At 48.5% G+C, this 16,543-nt stretch overlaps 1 protein-coding gene across 14 annotated transcripts in view; it reads right to left on the reverse strand.

Moving 5' to 3' along the window:
• TNS3 (tensin 3) overlaps positions 1-16,543 on the reverse strand; it is a 310,203-nt gene that overhangs the window by 106,565 nt on the left and 187,095 nt on the right. For all 14 annotated transcript variants that reach the window (XM_030932723.1, XM_030932719.1, XM_010374408.2 and 11 more), the window contains one exon: positions 13,327-13,431. In XM_030932723.1, coding sequence (XP_030788583.1) covers positions 13,327-13,431 — 105 coding nt within the window. The remainder of the gene's footprint in view (positions 1-13,326; positions 13,432-16,543) is intronic.

A 16,543-nucleotide genomic window follows, 5' to 3' on the forward strand; every position in this document is an offset into this window, starting at 1 on the left:
AATTTCTCATGACATACCCTCAACTTCCTCCAAACTTCAAAAGCCTTAAACTTTTCAGGAGTAGCAGCCAGGCCTCTCCTTTCTCTAGCAGCCTCTACAGCTCCCTGGCTCCTGCTCTTCTCTGCATGTATCCAGTCCTTCCCTCAGCACAGTGCAGTCGAGAGCCAATGTATGTTTAACTCCAGCACCAAATTTAAGACATCAAGGACAACACAGATCCACGGTACTTCCTCTCCTAGCCCATGTAGACCCATAAGGAATGCTGTCTCCCTCACCTGTGGCCCATGTTCATGCCCTTGCTGATGTGCATGCCTCTGAAATCAAAGAAGCTCTACCAGTGTGGCGTCCACACATTACTGAGCACCGCCCACCCCAGCAACCACCTGTTTCCAGGGGAAGCTCCTCCAAGCTGTCCCAGCTTTCAACACCTCCACTCCCCAGACTGTTGTCCACTCCCAGCAGACAACCTCGCCTGGCTTGCACAGGTCAAGTGATGCCACAGCCAGTGAACTCACTCCCAGTTGGCTCTATACCCTTCTCTGCATCCTGGCTCCTGCACCGGGCACCCTGCCTTGGACACACTCATGGTGCTCTCAGCCTCCTACCTCTGTGAATCCAGTCCCTGCCTACACTAAGCTCAGCACATCGGCAGAAGGAGATTCACAGCCAGCGACCAAGTCCCCACTCCTGGCTTCACCAACTAGCCCTCTGACCCCTCCGAGTGTGGTAAGGATTAAATACGTCAATGCAAGCTGCATGCTCGGAAGGTTGTGTGGCTCGTGAGCAGCACTCAGCAAGGGTGAGCTCTGATGACAACCATTAGCCATTCCAGCCCTGTCCCGGCCTCTGCACGGAGCTGTGCTGTCCAATTCAGCTCTGTATCTGCAGCATCCAGCACTGCCCGTGCTCAGTGAGGCAGGGAGGGGATGGAGACTGCATCCTGGGTCCTACAGAGCCTGCCTGGCAAGCACACACAGCCTCTGGTTCTCTTTGATGAGCTTTCCCAGAAGTTGACCACTCTGCCTTCACTCCCCAGGTGACCTACCGGAATCCTCGGACTTATGATTAACAAGAGAGCAATATCTTACGTGTACAGGAATAAAGAATGCCCCAATACTACGAGAAAGATGGTTTCCTTGCAGCCTCTGCCCACCCTCGGGAAAGCACCCAGAGTGCCCATCACTCGGTGGCTCCCCTGCTGCTTTTCCTTCTGCCTCATCCTAGTCAGGGGCCCAGCAGCATCCCGGACTCACTGCTACGAGTTCAGGGCCAATGTACTGCTACAGCTGCCACCAAAGGATGGCTGCTGAGATCTTGGCATAATTCCCACAATCAATCAACACCAAATCTTGCTATTGCTCTAACCATTTGGCCTAATTTCAGTAAGAATATACCCCAGATCACAAATTAGCTCACATTCACACTGACAAAAATAAATACTATTGAATTTTCATAGTATAATTTTCCATAGACTGTCACCACCATGAATCCTAAATTAATTCAACTTTCCATGGTGAAGTCTGAAAGACCACAATGTCTAAGTGTATATTTTCCTTGTTAAGAAATCATCACTATGCACTTGTAAAGAAACACTAAACACATCTCTGGCTCTTCGTATGTGGAAAAAAACTTCTTGGGACAGTTGTACACTCCGCCTGGGCCCTATCAACTGGAGGGGGTCCCCCCACATCCACAACAGGCAGGTGCAGGCAGAACACACACAGGACATTTGCTGGGGACTCCCTCCTCCTGCCCACAGAAACCTGTTTTCTCAGCTCCTGGGGTCAATGACTTTCCCTGCACTTCGTGTCAGTCTCTTGGGTCCTAGGGATCTAAATCTGGGTTCCCAATTCCAGCCAGAGCAACTGTCACTGGGTGTCCACCCTCGACAGGCCTTGACTTTGGCCCCCTCTCTGTGATATGCTCTTATCACACCCCTGGCAAACACAGCAAAGTGGTCACCGTCTCCTACCCTGGTCCATGGACCTCCATGCCAGGTCTCCCCAGTGGAGAGCAAGGCTCTAGGTATATGGCTGTGCTGAGGCAACAAGCCAGGCGGTCTCAGCTTTGCTCAGCCTGGCGTGCATCCCCGTCCAGCACAGTGTCCACAGGGGGAAAGGAGTGCTGTGGAAACCAGCTTTCATCCACAAAGTAGGTCAGATTGCTCCTATCAGCAAGATAAACTGAGCAAGTCTGAAGATCCCTTAAAGCTTGCTTTTCTTACATAAAAGCACAAGCTGGCATTATATCAACCCTGTTTTTCAAGAAATAGGTGGATCTTTTACATAAAATATCCTCTGCAATCTGTGCTATGTTAAAAAATTTAGGTGAGGAACACACCCACTAGTCTCTGACACCTATGCCTTCTACCTCACATGCCCTGCCCCCCACGGCATCTTCGATAACAGTAATGGAATACAACAATGGTATCCCTTCTGTCCTTGGACCTACAGAGAGAATAAGAGACAATTTACAAGCAACTGAATGCGTGTTTAACATCAAGTATCTTGTTTGTCAACATTTAAACACAATTTATCTATCTAAAGTCCCAGAATTAACCGTATAGGGTCAGGGTGCCGAACTTTCAATAGCAGAAGTTGATCTTCAAACAAATCTTTATGCAGAAACCAAACATGAAAAACAGAAAAAGATCAAGGTGGGACTGGGGCTGTGGAGGGTTCTGGCAGAAGTGGATGGAGAGAGGCTGGGGCTGCTCCTTAAGAACCAACTTGGAATCCTGGAGCCACAGGCATGGAGTTTGAAAGCTGTTGACCCCAAGAGTGTGTTACTCCTAAGGTCAATGCTAGCACCAAGAACATCGTGGTAAAAGGCAGGAGAATCATTTGCTTAAAGGGAGCATGCATGTGGATGGTGGTCTCCTAGCCCAGATGGCCGAATGGGGCCATCTGCGAAGAGACGCAGGCCATGAGGGTGCACCTCCGTGTAAGGGTCCCTGTCCCCATAAGGACAAAGGATCCAAGTCAAAGAGATTGTCCCAGTTGCCCCTTTTGTATGAACACCTCCCTTTTCCCCTAAGTCATCTGTAACCTTTCCCTCCCCTAGGAAGCCCTGGCAGCTGTCTTGCAGCACTTTCCAAAGAAAGGAGTAGATGAGACAGTCTTGCATGCGTAATCTAAAAGGCCTCCCCAGACATTCCTTTAAGCCTGAAAGAGACAAGCCAGAGCACACACAAGTCCTATTCTTCCAGCCAAGGGCTGAGGAAGATGATGAGGATGATCCTGTGGGCCAGGCACACAGAAGGGTGTGCATGTGAGGAAGAGACTCTGTTTTTCTTCAGTCCCAGCCTCGTTCTCTCTCACATTTTGGTTCTGTTTATCAAATACTTAAAGTCAGCAGGTGCTCTCTTTCCCTGACTTGGCACAAGTGCAATTGCAGGCTCTTACACAGAGGCAAAATGAAGTTGCAGCCCTGCCTCTTTCAGGCAATGGAGAGAAAGGTTCTGCCCAAGGAAGACACAGATGAAAACTCAGCAGGTTTGATCGAGTGCCATTCAGGCCCCCTACTCACACCAGGAGACGGGCAGAAGAGCATATCTGGGAAGAGGGGCTTGACTGAGATGTGACTTGGAAAGGATGGGAGTAAGGGCCTTGTAAGAAGAATAAGGACCAAACCCTCACTACACCAGAGTTTACACACATACTGCTGCTCACGCTGGGTGTGGGAAGCTTGGTGGCTCAGGATCCCAGGGAGACCGTAGGGATGGAGCCCTCTTCCAGATTCACGTCTCAGGGAATCCACCAGCAGAAGAACAGTCAAGGTTGTAGTCCCCATAGGTGGGAATGAGAGTCCAAAGATCTGCAGCTTTGGGGAAGGAATGCAGGGCAGGGGCATGAATCATTGCATGCATGTTGGTTAAGTGGGCAGGGTCACCAAAGAGCGTTGGAGATACTGACCACAAATAGCAGAGGAAAGTGAAAAGAGATTAAGAAGCACAGCTCCACTGGACTCTAAGAAGACACAGTAGGCCGGGCGCGGTGGCTCACACCTGTAATCCCAACACTTTGGGAGACCCAGGTGGGCAGATCACCTCAGGTCAGGAGATCGAGAGCAGCCTGGCCAACATAGTGAAAACTCCATCTCTACTAAAAATAGAAAAAGTAGCTGGGCATGGTGCAGGCACCTGTAGTCCCAGCTACTCGGGAGGCTGAGGCAGGGAGAACTGCTTGAACCTGGGAGGTGGAGGTTGCAGTGAGCCAAGATTGAGCCGCTGCACTCCAGCCTGGGTGACAGAGTGAGACTCCCTCTCAAAGAAAGAAAAAAGAAGAAGAGAAGAAGAGAAGAAGAAGGAAGAAGGAAGAAGGAAGAAGAAGAGGAGGAGGAGGAGGAGGAGGAGGAGGAGGAGGAGGAGGAGGAGGAGGAGGAGGAGAAGAGAAGAAGAAGAAGAAGAAGAAGAAGAAGAAGAAGAAGAAGAAGAAGAAGAAGAAGAAGAAGAAGAAGAAGAAGAAGAAGAAGAAGAGGAGGAGGAGGAGGAAGAAGAAGAAGGAAGAAGAAGGAAGAAGAAGGAAGAAGAAAGAAGAAGAAAGAAGAAAGAAGACGATGACGACACAGTAACTGCAGTAATACAAACAAGCTGTCCACCTTCTAGACCCCTGTCTGCATGCACAGGACACCTCATCCATTGGGATATTGGGTGTATTGTATCCTTCCTCCCAGGAAGCAGAGGAGGCCCAAGGTTTGTGTGCCAACTGGGGGTTGGAGGGACCCTGAGGACCCAGGACGAATCCAGCCAACTCTCAGCACCTCTTTCACCGTCCCAGGGGGTGACACTACTTAACTCTTAATGCCACTCTTGTGGGCTGATTTCTGCAAACTTGACAGGACAACATATAACTTGAGCCAATTCCTCTGATTCCTGTCAGATTCAAAAAGTAATGAGCACTTAATGAGATGGTGGCTCAGGGCCTGGAACAACTCTTTTCACTGCCCCCAATGCAACCCTCACTCTTCTGATGGAGTGTATCAATTTTTTGAAAGTAACCCCCACACAACTTGATCCTGGTTGTAACAGAGGGTAGGCTTCTCACACTTCAGACAGGAGGAAGCTGGCGCCCCCAGGCCACTCTCTCAGGTAACATTCAGGAGGACTTGCTGTTTGGTCCGTGATCACACCTGCAAGGAGGTCCTTTGGTGTTTGTGGGTTGGAGGCTTGCAGCCTCAATTCATAATCAAGGGATGCAGAGGGAGGAAATCTCAGGCTCAGAACAGGACTACACGCCCATCTGGCCCGTTTCTGTCTCAAACAACTTCAGTTGCCTGATGACAGCTGCTTTTCACTGGAGCTATCTAAGCAAGCAATGCTTAGAAAAGCCTAGTTTGGGGGCAAGACCTAAAGAAATATTCTTCTGCCTGGTGGAGAGTCAAGTCTCACAGGGTGGCTGAACACCATGCAAAGCGCCCTGGAGCAGCTCTGGATGTTGGGGGACAGCACCCCATCTGGCCAAGAAGAACCCAGGCTGCAGACACAAGGCACTGTGTGTACCTAAGCACTCAGCAAAGAGCAGAGCCAGGACTGAAGGATCTATCAGGTGCCATCGGCCCCCTCCTCCACTAAGTTGTCAAAGCTTCCTTCACTTTTCCAAATCTTAAAACCCAACAGTGTCTGGGGAGGAAAGTTTTCAAATCCATTTTCAAAGTGGCAACACTTGAATGGTCTCAGCCTGATCTGGCACTTCCCGGCCAGCTCTGCACACTGCGGCCAGCACTTCCTGAGCCAACACGTCCTCATGGTAGCCCGTTCCTGGAAATAGGAACAGCTTTCTGAGAACATGGTATGGCCACTTCAGAACTGTGTCTTATTGCAAAGGTTGCAGACAAATGTGAATCTCCTCAGTCTGCTCGCTCTAGCAGCCCCATGGGAGCCCCAAAGCCTGGACTCTGGAAATGTTCATCAAGGTATCCACTTAAAGTTGCAAAGCCCAGGCCTGGCAATGCCATGGCCCTCATCCTGCACACTCTTGGAAGACACAGATGAAAACTCAGCAGCGTTTGAACTGCACTCAAAAAGTCGTAAGTCAAGGCAAGAAATCAAGGACAAGAGTGACAGAGCCGGCCTTCATGTCCAACCCTCAGCCATTCTTGAAGCTTCCCTGCTGCTCAACCCTTCCTCTAAATCTGTTGTAGAGTCTTGCTCATCTGTCTCCTAAATACCTGAAAGCCCCTATTCTCCTTCACCAGAGCCACACCCAAGTCCAGGCCTCCGACAGTTCTTAGCTGGGGAGTCCAGAAGCCCATTCTCTACTCTCCTTCCTCTCCAGACTCTGCCTCCCCCAGGGCGTCCTCCAGTCCCTTTGTTATCTTTCTGTATCCTCCAGTCATGTGGCTCCTGGGATCCTCACTGTCACCCAGCAAAGGACCAGGCTCGGGAAAGGAAGCCGAGGTTCCCCGATCTCACGATCCATCACACATAGCACCTGTTACTTCCTCCTGCACACCAGCCAGGCAGAACACACTTCCACCTCGTGAATATGTCCTGCTCACCTATGCCCCATGCCCAGGGCTAGGCATACCCTGTCTGCATTTCCTACCTGCAAGGGCTGTCCTCTTCATGAAATCTCCCTGGATTGCACAGGCAAAGTGATTGTTTCTCTTCAATTCTTTCCTAATTCCTGGTATACTCCAATTATGGTACACGGTGCACCCTGTGGCAACCACTGATGTATATCTGTGTCTTCCCAATTAAAGAGTCTGCTCTGTTTCTTCCTGCACCCACCCCAGCATCAGAACTATGGCAATTCCCAAGAAAATATGAGATGCATGAATATGACAAATGGTGTGTAGGATAACAAAAACCTCAGAGTTGGAGGGAGGTATCTTTAGAGTCATCCAATTAAAACAGGCCACTTTACAGACTGGGAAAGTGAAAGAGAATGTGGTTTATGAGAACAAGTATCCTGATGGGGAGTGTGGCCACTGACACGGATGCTCCAGAGACATCCAGTGAGGAAAATGAGATGCTCTCCATGGGGCTCAGCAACATGGGGGTCCAGGGCTTTGCGGAGCCTCCCTGAAGAGTGCTGTGGGGAGAATCCTGTCTGGAGGGGCTGAGGCCCAATGGTGGGGAGAAAAACGAAGTGCGGGCATTTTTCATCTCTCTGAGCCATGGAGAGGAGGGAGTGATGGGATCTGTCTACACACTGTGTTCTTGGTGGTGACATTACAAATCCAGGGACACATATGCTGCTGTGGGCATTCCCTTAGACCATCAGAGCAAGTCTGATCCTGAAAGGGCAGGTGCATCCTACTAGGGTAAGAAATCCCCCCACCCACAGCCCTCTTGTGTGACGAGGAGGTGGGGCACCTAGTGAGACTCAGCCCAGTCTCACTGAGTCTCAAAGAGGAAAGTCAAGGGTATGAGCCTTGTCCTGCACGGTCTCGAGCACAGGACACACTCGGAGCCACAGCTGCCATCGCTGACAGTGTACAATGCCAGAAGGCTACCAGGGTCCCTGGCCGGTTCCTAGCTTTTGATTTGTCTTTGGATCTGCTCTCCTTATCTCTAAAATGGGCCCACAGGCTCTCTCGAGGATTAAGATACCATAGTGAGGCTTCCGGCAGGCTGCCACACTGTGTACTGCGAGACACTCTTCCCCCTCCTCAGGGACAGCAACCACCCCAGGGAACGCTGACACGACCACCGTCCCCCGCGGCCACCACCTGCCAGGACCACAGACCCATGGGGAGACCAGGACCACGTGCTCCTCTCTGTGCTGAAGACAGGGCATTTGTAATCATTTGCCCACATTGGAAAGGACTCAAGGCCAGCTCCTTTCTGAGCATAGAAGCAGAATGTGCGCTCACACATCAAAGCAGGCACTCCCCTAACGCAGGCCCAGACTGAAGGCAGCTGCGGAGGGCTCCATTCCAGGACAGCAACCACTTCTAGAGATAAATGTGGCTTAAGTCAACATTTTTGGGGTTTTTTAACCAGGCAAGGGCGGGGAAAGAAAAGGCAGAGGCGGGGGTGGAAAAGAGAGCGCCGCAATACATCATTTTCCCAGCTAAAAGAGAATGTTTCAGAGGCTGCCAAACCTTAACTCCTCAAAGCATTGGACAGCTTGGAAGACTAAAGCCCTGGTGGGAATGCGGCTGGGACTCCGCCTTCCACCTGCCAGGCCGTGTCCAGTCCAGAGACCTGAGCCAGGCACTGCTGACCGCAGGGAAGAGCAACGCCTGCCTGGAGTAAGAGCTCACCAACGCAGCAGACCGGCCTCCACGCCAAAGAGGGGCTGAGGAGGGCTGCAGAGTGGAAAAGAAGAGGGAAATTCAGCAAGGATGAGTTTTCTATCCAAAGGTGACTACTCTTTCTGGGGAACACCTTCTCAAAAGGACCCAAGCCTGGGGATTCTGCAGAGCTTTGGTGGCAGAGGTGGTGGTGGCAGCCTCGTGTCTCGTAGGGAGAACTTGGAAACCCTGCAGGAGTGCAGCAATAAGATAAAATGCACTTTGGAAGCCCCTCTAAGGGAATCCAGCGTGCTCGGTGAGAAGGACATGGGAAGAAAAGTATAAAGATGTGCACAGATGCTCAAGGAGGTGGGTTAAGTGAAAAACTCAGGCTATAGAACAATGCACAGGCTGATCTTATTATGAGAAATGACACGGTACTTAGAAATCATGCCGAAAATACACCAGTGATGAGTGCTTCATCTCTAGATGGTAAGATGGGGGTAATTATTCCTTCTTTCTTTTTGATAATTTACATCTTCAAAAAAATATTGGTACAAGCTTAAAAGTACGTATAATAAAGAAAGAGAAGCATTAAACTCACTCCATTGAATCAGGTACCCCAGACACGCCACCCAGCACGTGGGGATTGAGGGGATTCAGGAGGACAGGATGCAGATCTGAGGAAAGGCTCTGTGCTTGTCTGTAACTCAGGAGCTGGAATTCTCAGGAATGCTCAGGCAGTGGTTCAAGGGAAGGTTGCTGAGATCCAGTTTTGGGAGAGGACTCAGATTCCGTGTGGTGGGTTCTGGGCTAAGCATCCGGATAACAGTCCTGAGCTCACGCTTAGTACTCCCCTGTCCCTCCACCTCCCTGGGGGTGTTCATGGGCTTCAGATATCATTGAGGCTGCAAGGGATAAACTAGGCGCTGGGAGGAGGCTGCACTCTCATCCACTATACCCATGAGGAGTCTGAGCATGACTCTGCCCATAAAGGGGATCTCTGCTGTTTTATAAAGCCTGGAAGCCCTCAGAGAACATGATCCCCAGAGGAGCCCCTTCCACTCCTCTTTTGTAACTGATCCTTTTGGTGTCTGCTGGGCAGACATAGCCACTGTCTCATGACAATGAGCACTGACTCCAAGCTCTCAGCTGCTGACCCCTTAGGGAGCCAACAGAAGCGTCTGTGTCCCTGAAGTGGGCATCTGTCACTGTCCGGGCTCCGTACCCATCTCCTCTTCCTCGGGGATGACGCTTGCATTTTCCCCTGGGAAACTGGCCTTCTTCCCTCCATGTGTGCAGCCTGGGTGTGATGCTCTGCCCACCCAGCCCTAGCTCAGCCCATGACCCAAGTAATGCCATGCAGTGTCTGTTTTCCAGGAATATGAACATAAGCAGAGCGATGCGGGGCTGAGTGCTGGAGCCTGTTATCCTAGTGCTGGTCCCTGCAAAGGGTCCCTGGGGGTGGCCGCCCAGACCACAGAACAGCTTTCAGTTGCACTGTCCCTTCCAAAACCTCCACCAGCTGGATGGCTCTGCTTTTGACTCTGTAAACTCTTCCATGGCCTCCCAAAAAATTCCTTCATTCCCCCCAAATTTCCTGAAGTTGATTTAAAGATCATTTATCAGTGAAAAAAAAACTGACACAATTCCAAGGGTTCAGAGCAGTGCCCACCTTTTAGATACTCAGGGGACAAGCACCGGGGACCCTGAAATATGTGCAACAGAAGTAGCAGCAGTGACAGAACAAGTGAGCAGGGCTAGCCCTGGCCCAGGAAAACCTGTGAGACAACCAGGTAGGATGATTTTCATACAACATGCTTCATTCTTCAACAGCCCCTTAAGTGCCCTGTTTCCTTGGAGCAAGGTCAGTCTGTGGAAAAGCAAAGATTTAAAGTGTACAAGCATGAACTTTCTGACCCACTCCACTTACTGCACAGGAAAGCCGTGAATCTGGCTGCAAAGTGCACCTGGCTGCCTTGGTGCCCTATCTGACTCCTTGCCCACCTGTCTGGGAACCACTGTCTCCCAGGTGTCCTCCCCACTCTGCCCTGTTTCTTCTCAGTTTCTTTCCAGGATTCCTGTGCACCCACTCCCAATTGGCTCCATCCTTTGCATGGCAATGCCAGACCTTCTCTACTTGCCCCTAGACCCAACTCTTGGCGACAGAGTCCCGAGTGGATGCCCAGACCATCACCTGCATGGCTCCAGCACCTCCAACCACACAGTCCACAGCAATCTCCCACCTGCTCATACCACTGGCTCAGAAGATGTTGAATGAAAAATACACCAATGGGATTTGTGATTTGTCATGTCAGGGCCTTAGATATTTGAAGTTCAAAATGCTTCTCTAATCATTCATTCAAGAAACACGCATTGAGTATCTGCTACGGACTGAATATTTGTGTCCTCTAAGATTCATACGACAAAACTTAATCCCCAGTGTGATGGTATTAGGAGGCAGGACCTGTGGACAGTGCTCAGAGCATAAGGATGGAGCCCCCATAAGTGGGATTGATGCTCTCAGAAAGGAGGCCCCAAGGAGCTCCTTCTCCTCACCACCACGTGGAGACACAAGAAGGCAGGAGTCGGCAACCAGATGAAAGCCCTCACCAGAATCCGCCAGGCTGGCTGCCTGATCTTGGACTTCCCAGCTTCTCAAAGTAGGAGAAATACATGTTTGTTGTTTAAGACACCCAGGTTACAGTCATCTGTTAAGGCAGCGTGAATAGGCTGAGAGGGCCTTGAAGTAAAGAAGTATCTCCCTCTGCATCTTCAGGGGACACTGTGGTGGTTGAGAGTGTTTAAGACTGAATTCTGTCTATTTCACCCAGTGATAACAGCAAGTCTAGTCCTCCACAACGTAACGTATGGATCTATACACACACGCTCACATACATACTTCCACAGATTCTCTGTAAAGTTTCATGTAACCCCTAAAGGGTGGTGAATACTCAACTGATCTTCTGTCTATGTGTTTTCTACATAAAATCAACGTGGGTCCTTCATCACCTGTGAGTGACGTGGCCGCAGGCACCCAGCTTTCAGTTCCCTGGTTGTGACATGGGAAGGATAAAGCCTGCCCCGCAGGCAGGTCACAGGCTCAGCTGGGAGCCAGTTTGGGGACAAGAGCGGGGCACCCATGGAGGGGCTGAGCACAGAGCTGCCCTCCTGAGCACGCTCCTCACAGGAGCTGGGGCTCCTCCACACTGTCCACCAGACTTCACTGCTCCCCTCTTGTGGCATCGGCACAGAGACCACCCACCAGTGTTTTAGAACCCCTGCCTCCCTCATGGTCAATAACCCTCCAGGCTCACCCCTCCCTCGGCAAGCAAGGAACCTCCCAGCATCACGAGAATGTCCTTTTCACAACTTGCTTCCTGGTCTCCAGGAGACTCGGCACAGCCACTGATTCATCGCCTCACAACAGAGCCCTGCTCGCTGGCTCCCGTGCAGCAAGGGACCTCTCTAGTCAAATCCACTGGCCTCAGCCTGGAATTTAGGATGCTGAGTCAGCTGTCCTCAGAGTCCTCACCCAGCTCTCCAAATTAGCCCCTTTCCCCATCTCGCCTTGCACTGATTATTTACACACTTCACCAACCACCGCTTTACCCTTCTCTCCTCCAGTGGAAAACATCACCGTGTGATGGATAGAATACAGCTGTGCAGAAGCGAAGAGACGTAACTGGAAAAAGAGCTCTGTGATCAAAAGTTTGATAACTGTTGTTTGATAAATCTCACGGCTTTAAGATTCCAGTGTGCACTGTGATCTTTTGAGAGACAATGTATCGTTTTCCAAGAGTTTTCAGGTACATTTCTTTTTTTTTTTTTTTAGTAGGGACGGGGTTTCACCATGTTAGCCAGGATGGTCTCGATCTCCTGACCTCGTGATCCACCCGTCTCGGCCTCCCAAAGTGCTGGGATTACAGGCTTGAGCCACCGCGCCCGGCCCAGCTACATTTCTTTTAATGTGCTGGTTATCTGGAAGGACTGACGTGCTGAGTAATTCACACAAGCAAAGAACACTCTGTTTACTTTAGAGGCCAGAGCCAGGCTCTCCCTGCCCACAACACCTTGCCCACTAGCCCCAGATTTCATCTGTGTTTTAATGCCCTTACTATCAATATTCCATCTGTGGGTCTCCACTTCTGGTACAGGTGTATTTGGGTTGCAACAATTCCTTGAGTTGAAATTCCATCCCACAAGGCCTATGAAGGAGCAAGCTTCTCCCCAGAAGAACAGAGAGGAGCCGTGTGCTGCCCTGGGACACATAATTGGTGTCCTTTCTCACTGACCACAGATACCACCTTCCTGGAGTCATGGGAAGCTCCGTGATCCACAAAGATGGGGCGCTACTGCGGTTCTTTCCACAACACTTGCTTTTAGCTATTTCACATCTGGATGTAACTAATCTGACAAAAAGTGTTTTAATTTCTTTCCCAAACCAAGTCTGACTCTCAGTCAGTAGTTGAAAGAGACAAGAGATCAGCATGACGAGCCAGGAAAAGCCTCAATTCCCCTCCTTTGAAATCAGCCTCCAGTTATGTCTTGCGGAGACTCCAGCACACAGCTGCTTCTTCCTTCCTTTCCTCCTTCATGTTCCTAGCTGTGACCCAATGTGCATATTCCACAGGTGAACAGAGGACATGTTTGGATGAGATGGTCTCATGAAAACGAGATTTAAATGATACAGTCATAAATCAGGAACACTAGACTAACAAGCAAACAAAAATTAAAACAAGATGTCTGTTGCGTGTAGGGCCGTACAACAGTAGCTAGGTTGGCTGTGGTCAGCGCTTGGCATCCCCACATGCAAACAGGAAGGGAAGGAAGAAGGGGGAACGGTCCCTGGCATTATACATACACACAAGTTCAGGTCAAGGAGCTTCCTGGATATAACTTCACTGACAGCTCATCCACCCATTACAGCTTCACAAAAAGCCCTGACCCAAACTCACCATGCCTTATTCTCATGAAGACCCTCAAAACTCACAACTGTGTCACACAAAGGTGTGATTCTGGACCTCTGAGAAAAGAGGGAGATTTTCCTCTTCTGAGCAGACTGCAAAATACTTCAGATCTTTCAGTGGGCTGTCTTCCCTGTGTTCTCTCCTCTATAACTGCACACAAGATGACCACACGCACCTTCTCCATCTGCACTGAGGTTCTCGTACGAGTCCCAGCGTATCAGTGGGTCTGCCGTGTTGTAGTCCACAATCACGCCGTGGTCGTTGTACAAGTGTTCGGACCCTGCACAGGGCACAGGCAGCAACATTAGTCCGAGTGAAACCCATCACCTCCGTCCACCTGACTCTACTATAAGGGCAGGTGAGCAGCCTGGCTTGAGCAGGAGAGAGAAGCCTCTCCATTCTCCACCCTCCCGCCAGGAGCCACGATGGTAATCAGAGAATGTGGAGGGTTTTCCACAAATAGAACCATAGTTAAAACCACTAGGGGGAAGGCGGAAGTAAGCACTGATCTTTTGTCCACCGTGTACCAGGCTTGGACACTTCTGCAAAACAGGAGTCTTCAGACCACCTCACTGATGAGAACACAGACGCCTGGTAAGCTGTCTCTGAGCCTCAGAGCCCACAGATTTGAAACCAGGCTCCAGGCTCCTAGATCCACACTCCTCCCTTCAAGTCTTTCTAAGAATACCAAGGGGATTTTTAACACACAAGCCATGTATTTAAAGGTTTTTGCCTAAATCGTTGACAATGAACACAGATAAAGCATGAATATTTCCACAACTATTAAAAAGGGAAACAAAACTCCCATGCATGTGGATCTTGGTGATGGATCTGGACAATTCACCTTGATGATAAAGGGACTGGTTTCTTTTGAAATATATGTTTTACGGGAAAATTTTGTTTTGCAGATAATATTTGCAGCCTACTGTACTTCTAATCTCTTTATTTATTTATTTATTTATTTATTTATTTTTTTTGAGACGGAGTCTCGCTCTGTCGCCCAGGCTGGAGTGCAGTGGCCGGTTCTCAGCTCACTGCAAGCTCCGCCTCCCGGGTTTATGCCATTCTTCTGCCTCAGCCTCCGAGTAGCCGGGACTACAGGCGCCCGCCACCTCGCCCGGCTAGTTTTTTGTATTTTTTAGTAGAGACGGGGTTTCACCGTGTTAGCCAGGATGGTCTCGATCTCCTGACCTCGTGATCCGCCCGTCTCGGCCTCCCAAAGTGCTGGGATTACAGGCTTGAGCCACCGCGCCCGGCCAATTCTCTTTTTTTAAAATGCTAGTTACTTTGGGGTTAATGATGAAATCGTGATGGAAATTTAAAAATTCCTTGACATGAATGATAATAGTGACACAAGTTACCAAAACCTCTGGGATACAGCAAAGCCAGTGCTAAGAGGAAAGTTTATAGTATTAAATGCCTACATCAAAAAGTCTGAAAGATCACATATTGACAACCTAATGTCAAGCCTCAAGGAACTAGAGAAGCAAGAATAAACTAAACTCAAAGCTAGTAGAAGAAAATAAAAAAACAAAAATCAGTGCAGAACTAAACGAAATTGAAACAAAATACAAAAGATCAATGAAACAAAAAGCTGGTTTTTTGAAAAGATAAACAAAATTGATAGACCATTAGCTAGATTAACCAAGAAGAGAGAAAATTCAATAAATTCAATTAGAAATGAAACTGGAAACATTACAACCAGCATGAAAGATCATTCAAGACTACTATGAGCACCTTTATGTATATAAACTAGAAAACTGAGAGAAAATTGGTCAATTCCTAGACACAGACAACCCTCCTCGATTAAATCAGGAAGAAATAGAAACCCCGAACAGACTAATAACAAGCAGTGAAAATGAATCAATAATGTTTTTTAATGCCAATAAAAAAGAGCCCAGGGCCAGATGGATTCAGAGCTGAATTCTGCCATCCATTCAAAGAAGAATTGGTGCCAATCCTACCGAACAATTTCAAAAGACTGAGAAAGAGGAATCATCCCTAACTAACTCATTCTATGAAGCCAGTATCACCCTGATACCAAAGCCAGGAAATAATACAACAACAACAATAAAGAAAACCGGGCCGGGTACGGTGGCTCAAGCCTGTAATCCCAGCACTTTGGGAGGCCGAGACGGGCGGATCACGAGGTCAGGAGATCAAGACCATCCCGGCAAACACGGTGAAACCCCGTCTCTATTAAAAAAATACAAAAAACTAGCTGGGCGAGGTGGCGGGCGCCTGTAGTCCCAGCTACTCAGGAGGCTGAGGCAGGAGAATGGCGTAAACCCGGGAGGCGGAGCTTGCAGTGAGCTGAGATCCGGCCAGTGCACTCCAGCCCAGGCGACAGAGCAAGACTCCGTCTCCAAAAAAAAGAAAACCACAGACCAATACCCCTGATTGATGAACATAGATGCAAAAATCTTCAACAAATACTAGCTAACTGAATCTAACAGCACATTAAAAAGATAATACACCATGATCAAGTGGATTTCATCGCAGGAAAGCAGGGATGATTCAGAACATATAGAAGTCAATAAATGTGATGCACCACATAAACAGAATTAAAAACAAAAACCATATGTCATTTCAGTAGATACAAAAAAGGCATTCGATAAAATCTAGCATCACTTTATGATAAAAACACTCAACAAACTAGGCGTAGAAGGCACTTACCTTGAAATAATAAAAGCCACATATGACAAACCCACAGCTTATGTCATGCTGAATGGGGAAAGGCTGAAAGCACTCCCCTTGAGAAGTGGAACAAGACAAAGATGCCCATTTTCACAACTTCTATTCAACATAGTACTGCAACAGTACTGCCAGAGCAATCAGCTAAGAGAAAGAAATAAAGAGCACCCAAATTGGAAAAGAGGAATTAAAACTGTTGCTATTTGCCAATGATATGATCATATACCTAGAAAACACTAAAGACTCCTCCAAAAGACTTCTAGATTTGATAAACGAATTCAGTAAAGTATGAGGTTTCAAAATCAATGCACACATATCAGTAGCACTGCTATAGACCAACAATGACCAAACTGACAATGAAATTAAGAACTCAATTCTTTTTACAACAGCTGAAAAAAAAAAAAAAAAAAAAAACTAGAAATATACTTAACCAAAAGGTGAAAGATCTATTCAAGGAGAACTACAAAATACTGCTGAAAGAAATCAGAAATGACACAAACAAATGGAAACACATCCCATGCTCATGGATTGGAAGAATCAATATACTGAAAATGACCATACTGTCCAAAGCAATCTACAGATTCATTGCAATTCCTATCAAAATACTAATATCATTTTTCACAAAATTAGAAAAAAAAATCCTAAAATTCATATGGAACCAAAAAGCGGCTCAAATGGCCAAAGCAATCCTAAAAACA

This window comes from Rhinopithecus roxellana, chromosome 6 (genome assembly GCF_007565055.1).
Source record: "Rhinopithecus roxellana isolate Shanxi Qingling chromosome 6, ASM756505v1, whole genome shotgun sequence".
NCBI lineage: Eukaryota > Metazoa > Chordata > Mammalia > Primates > Cercopithecidae > Rhinopithecus > Rhinopithecus roxellana.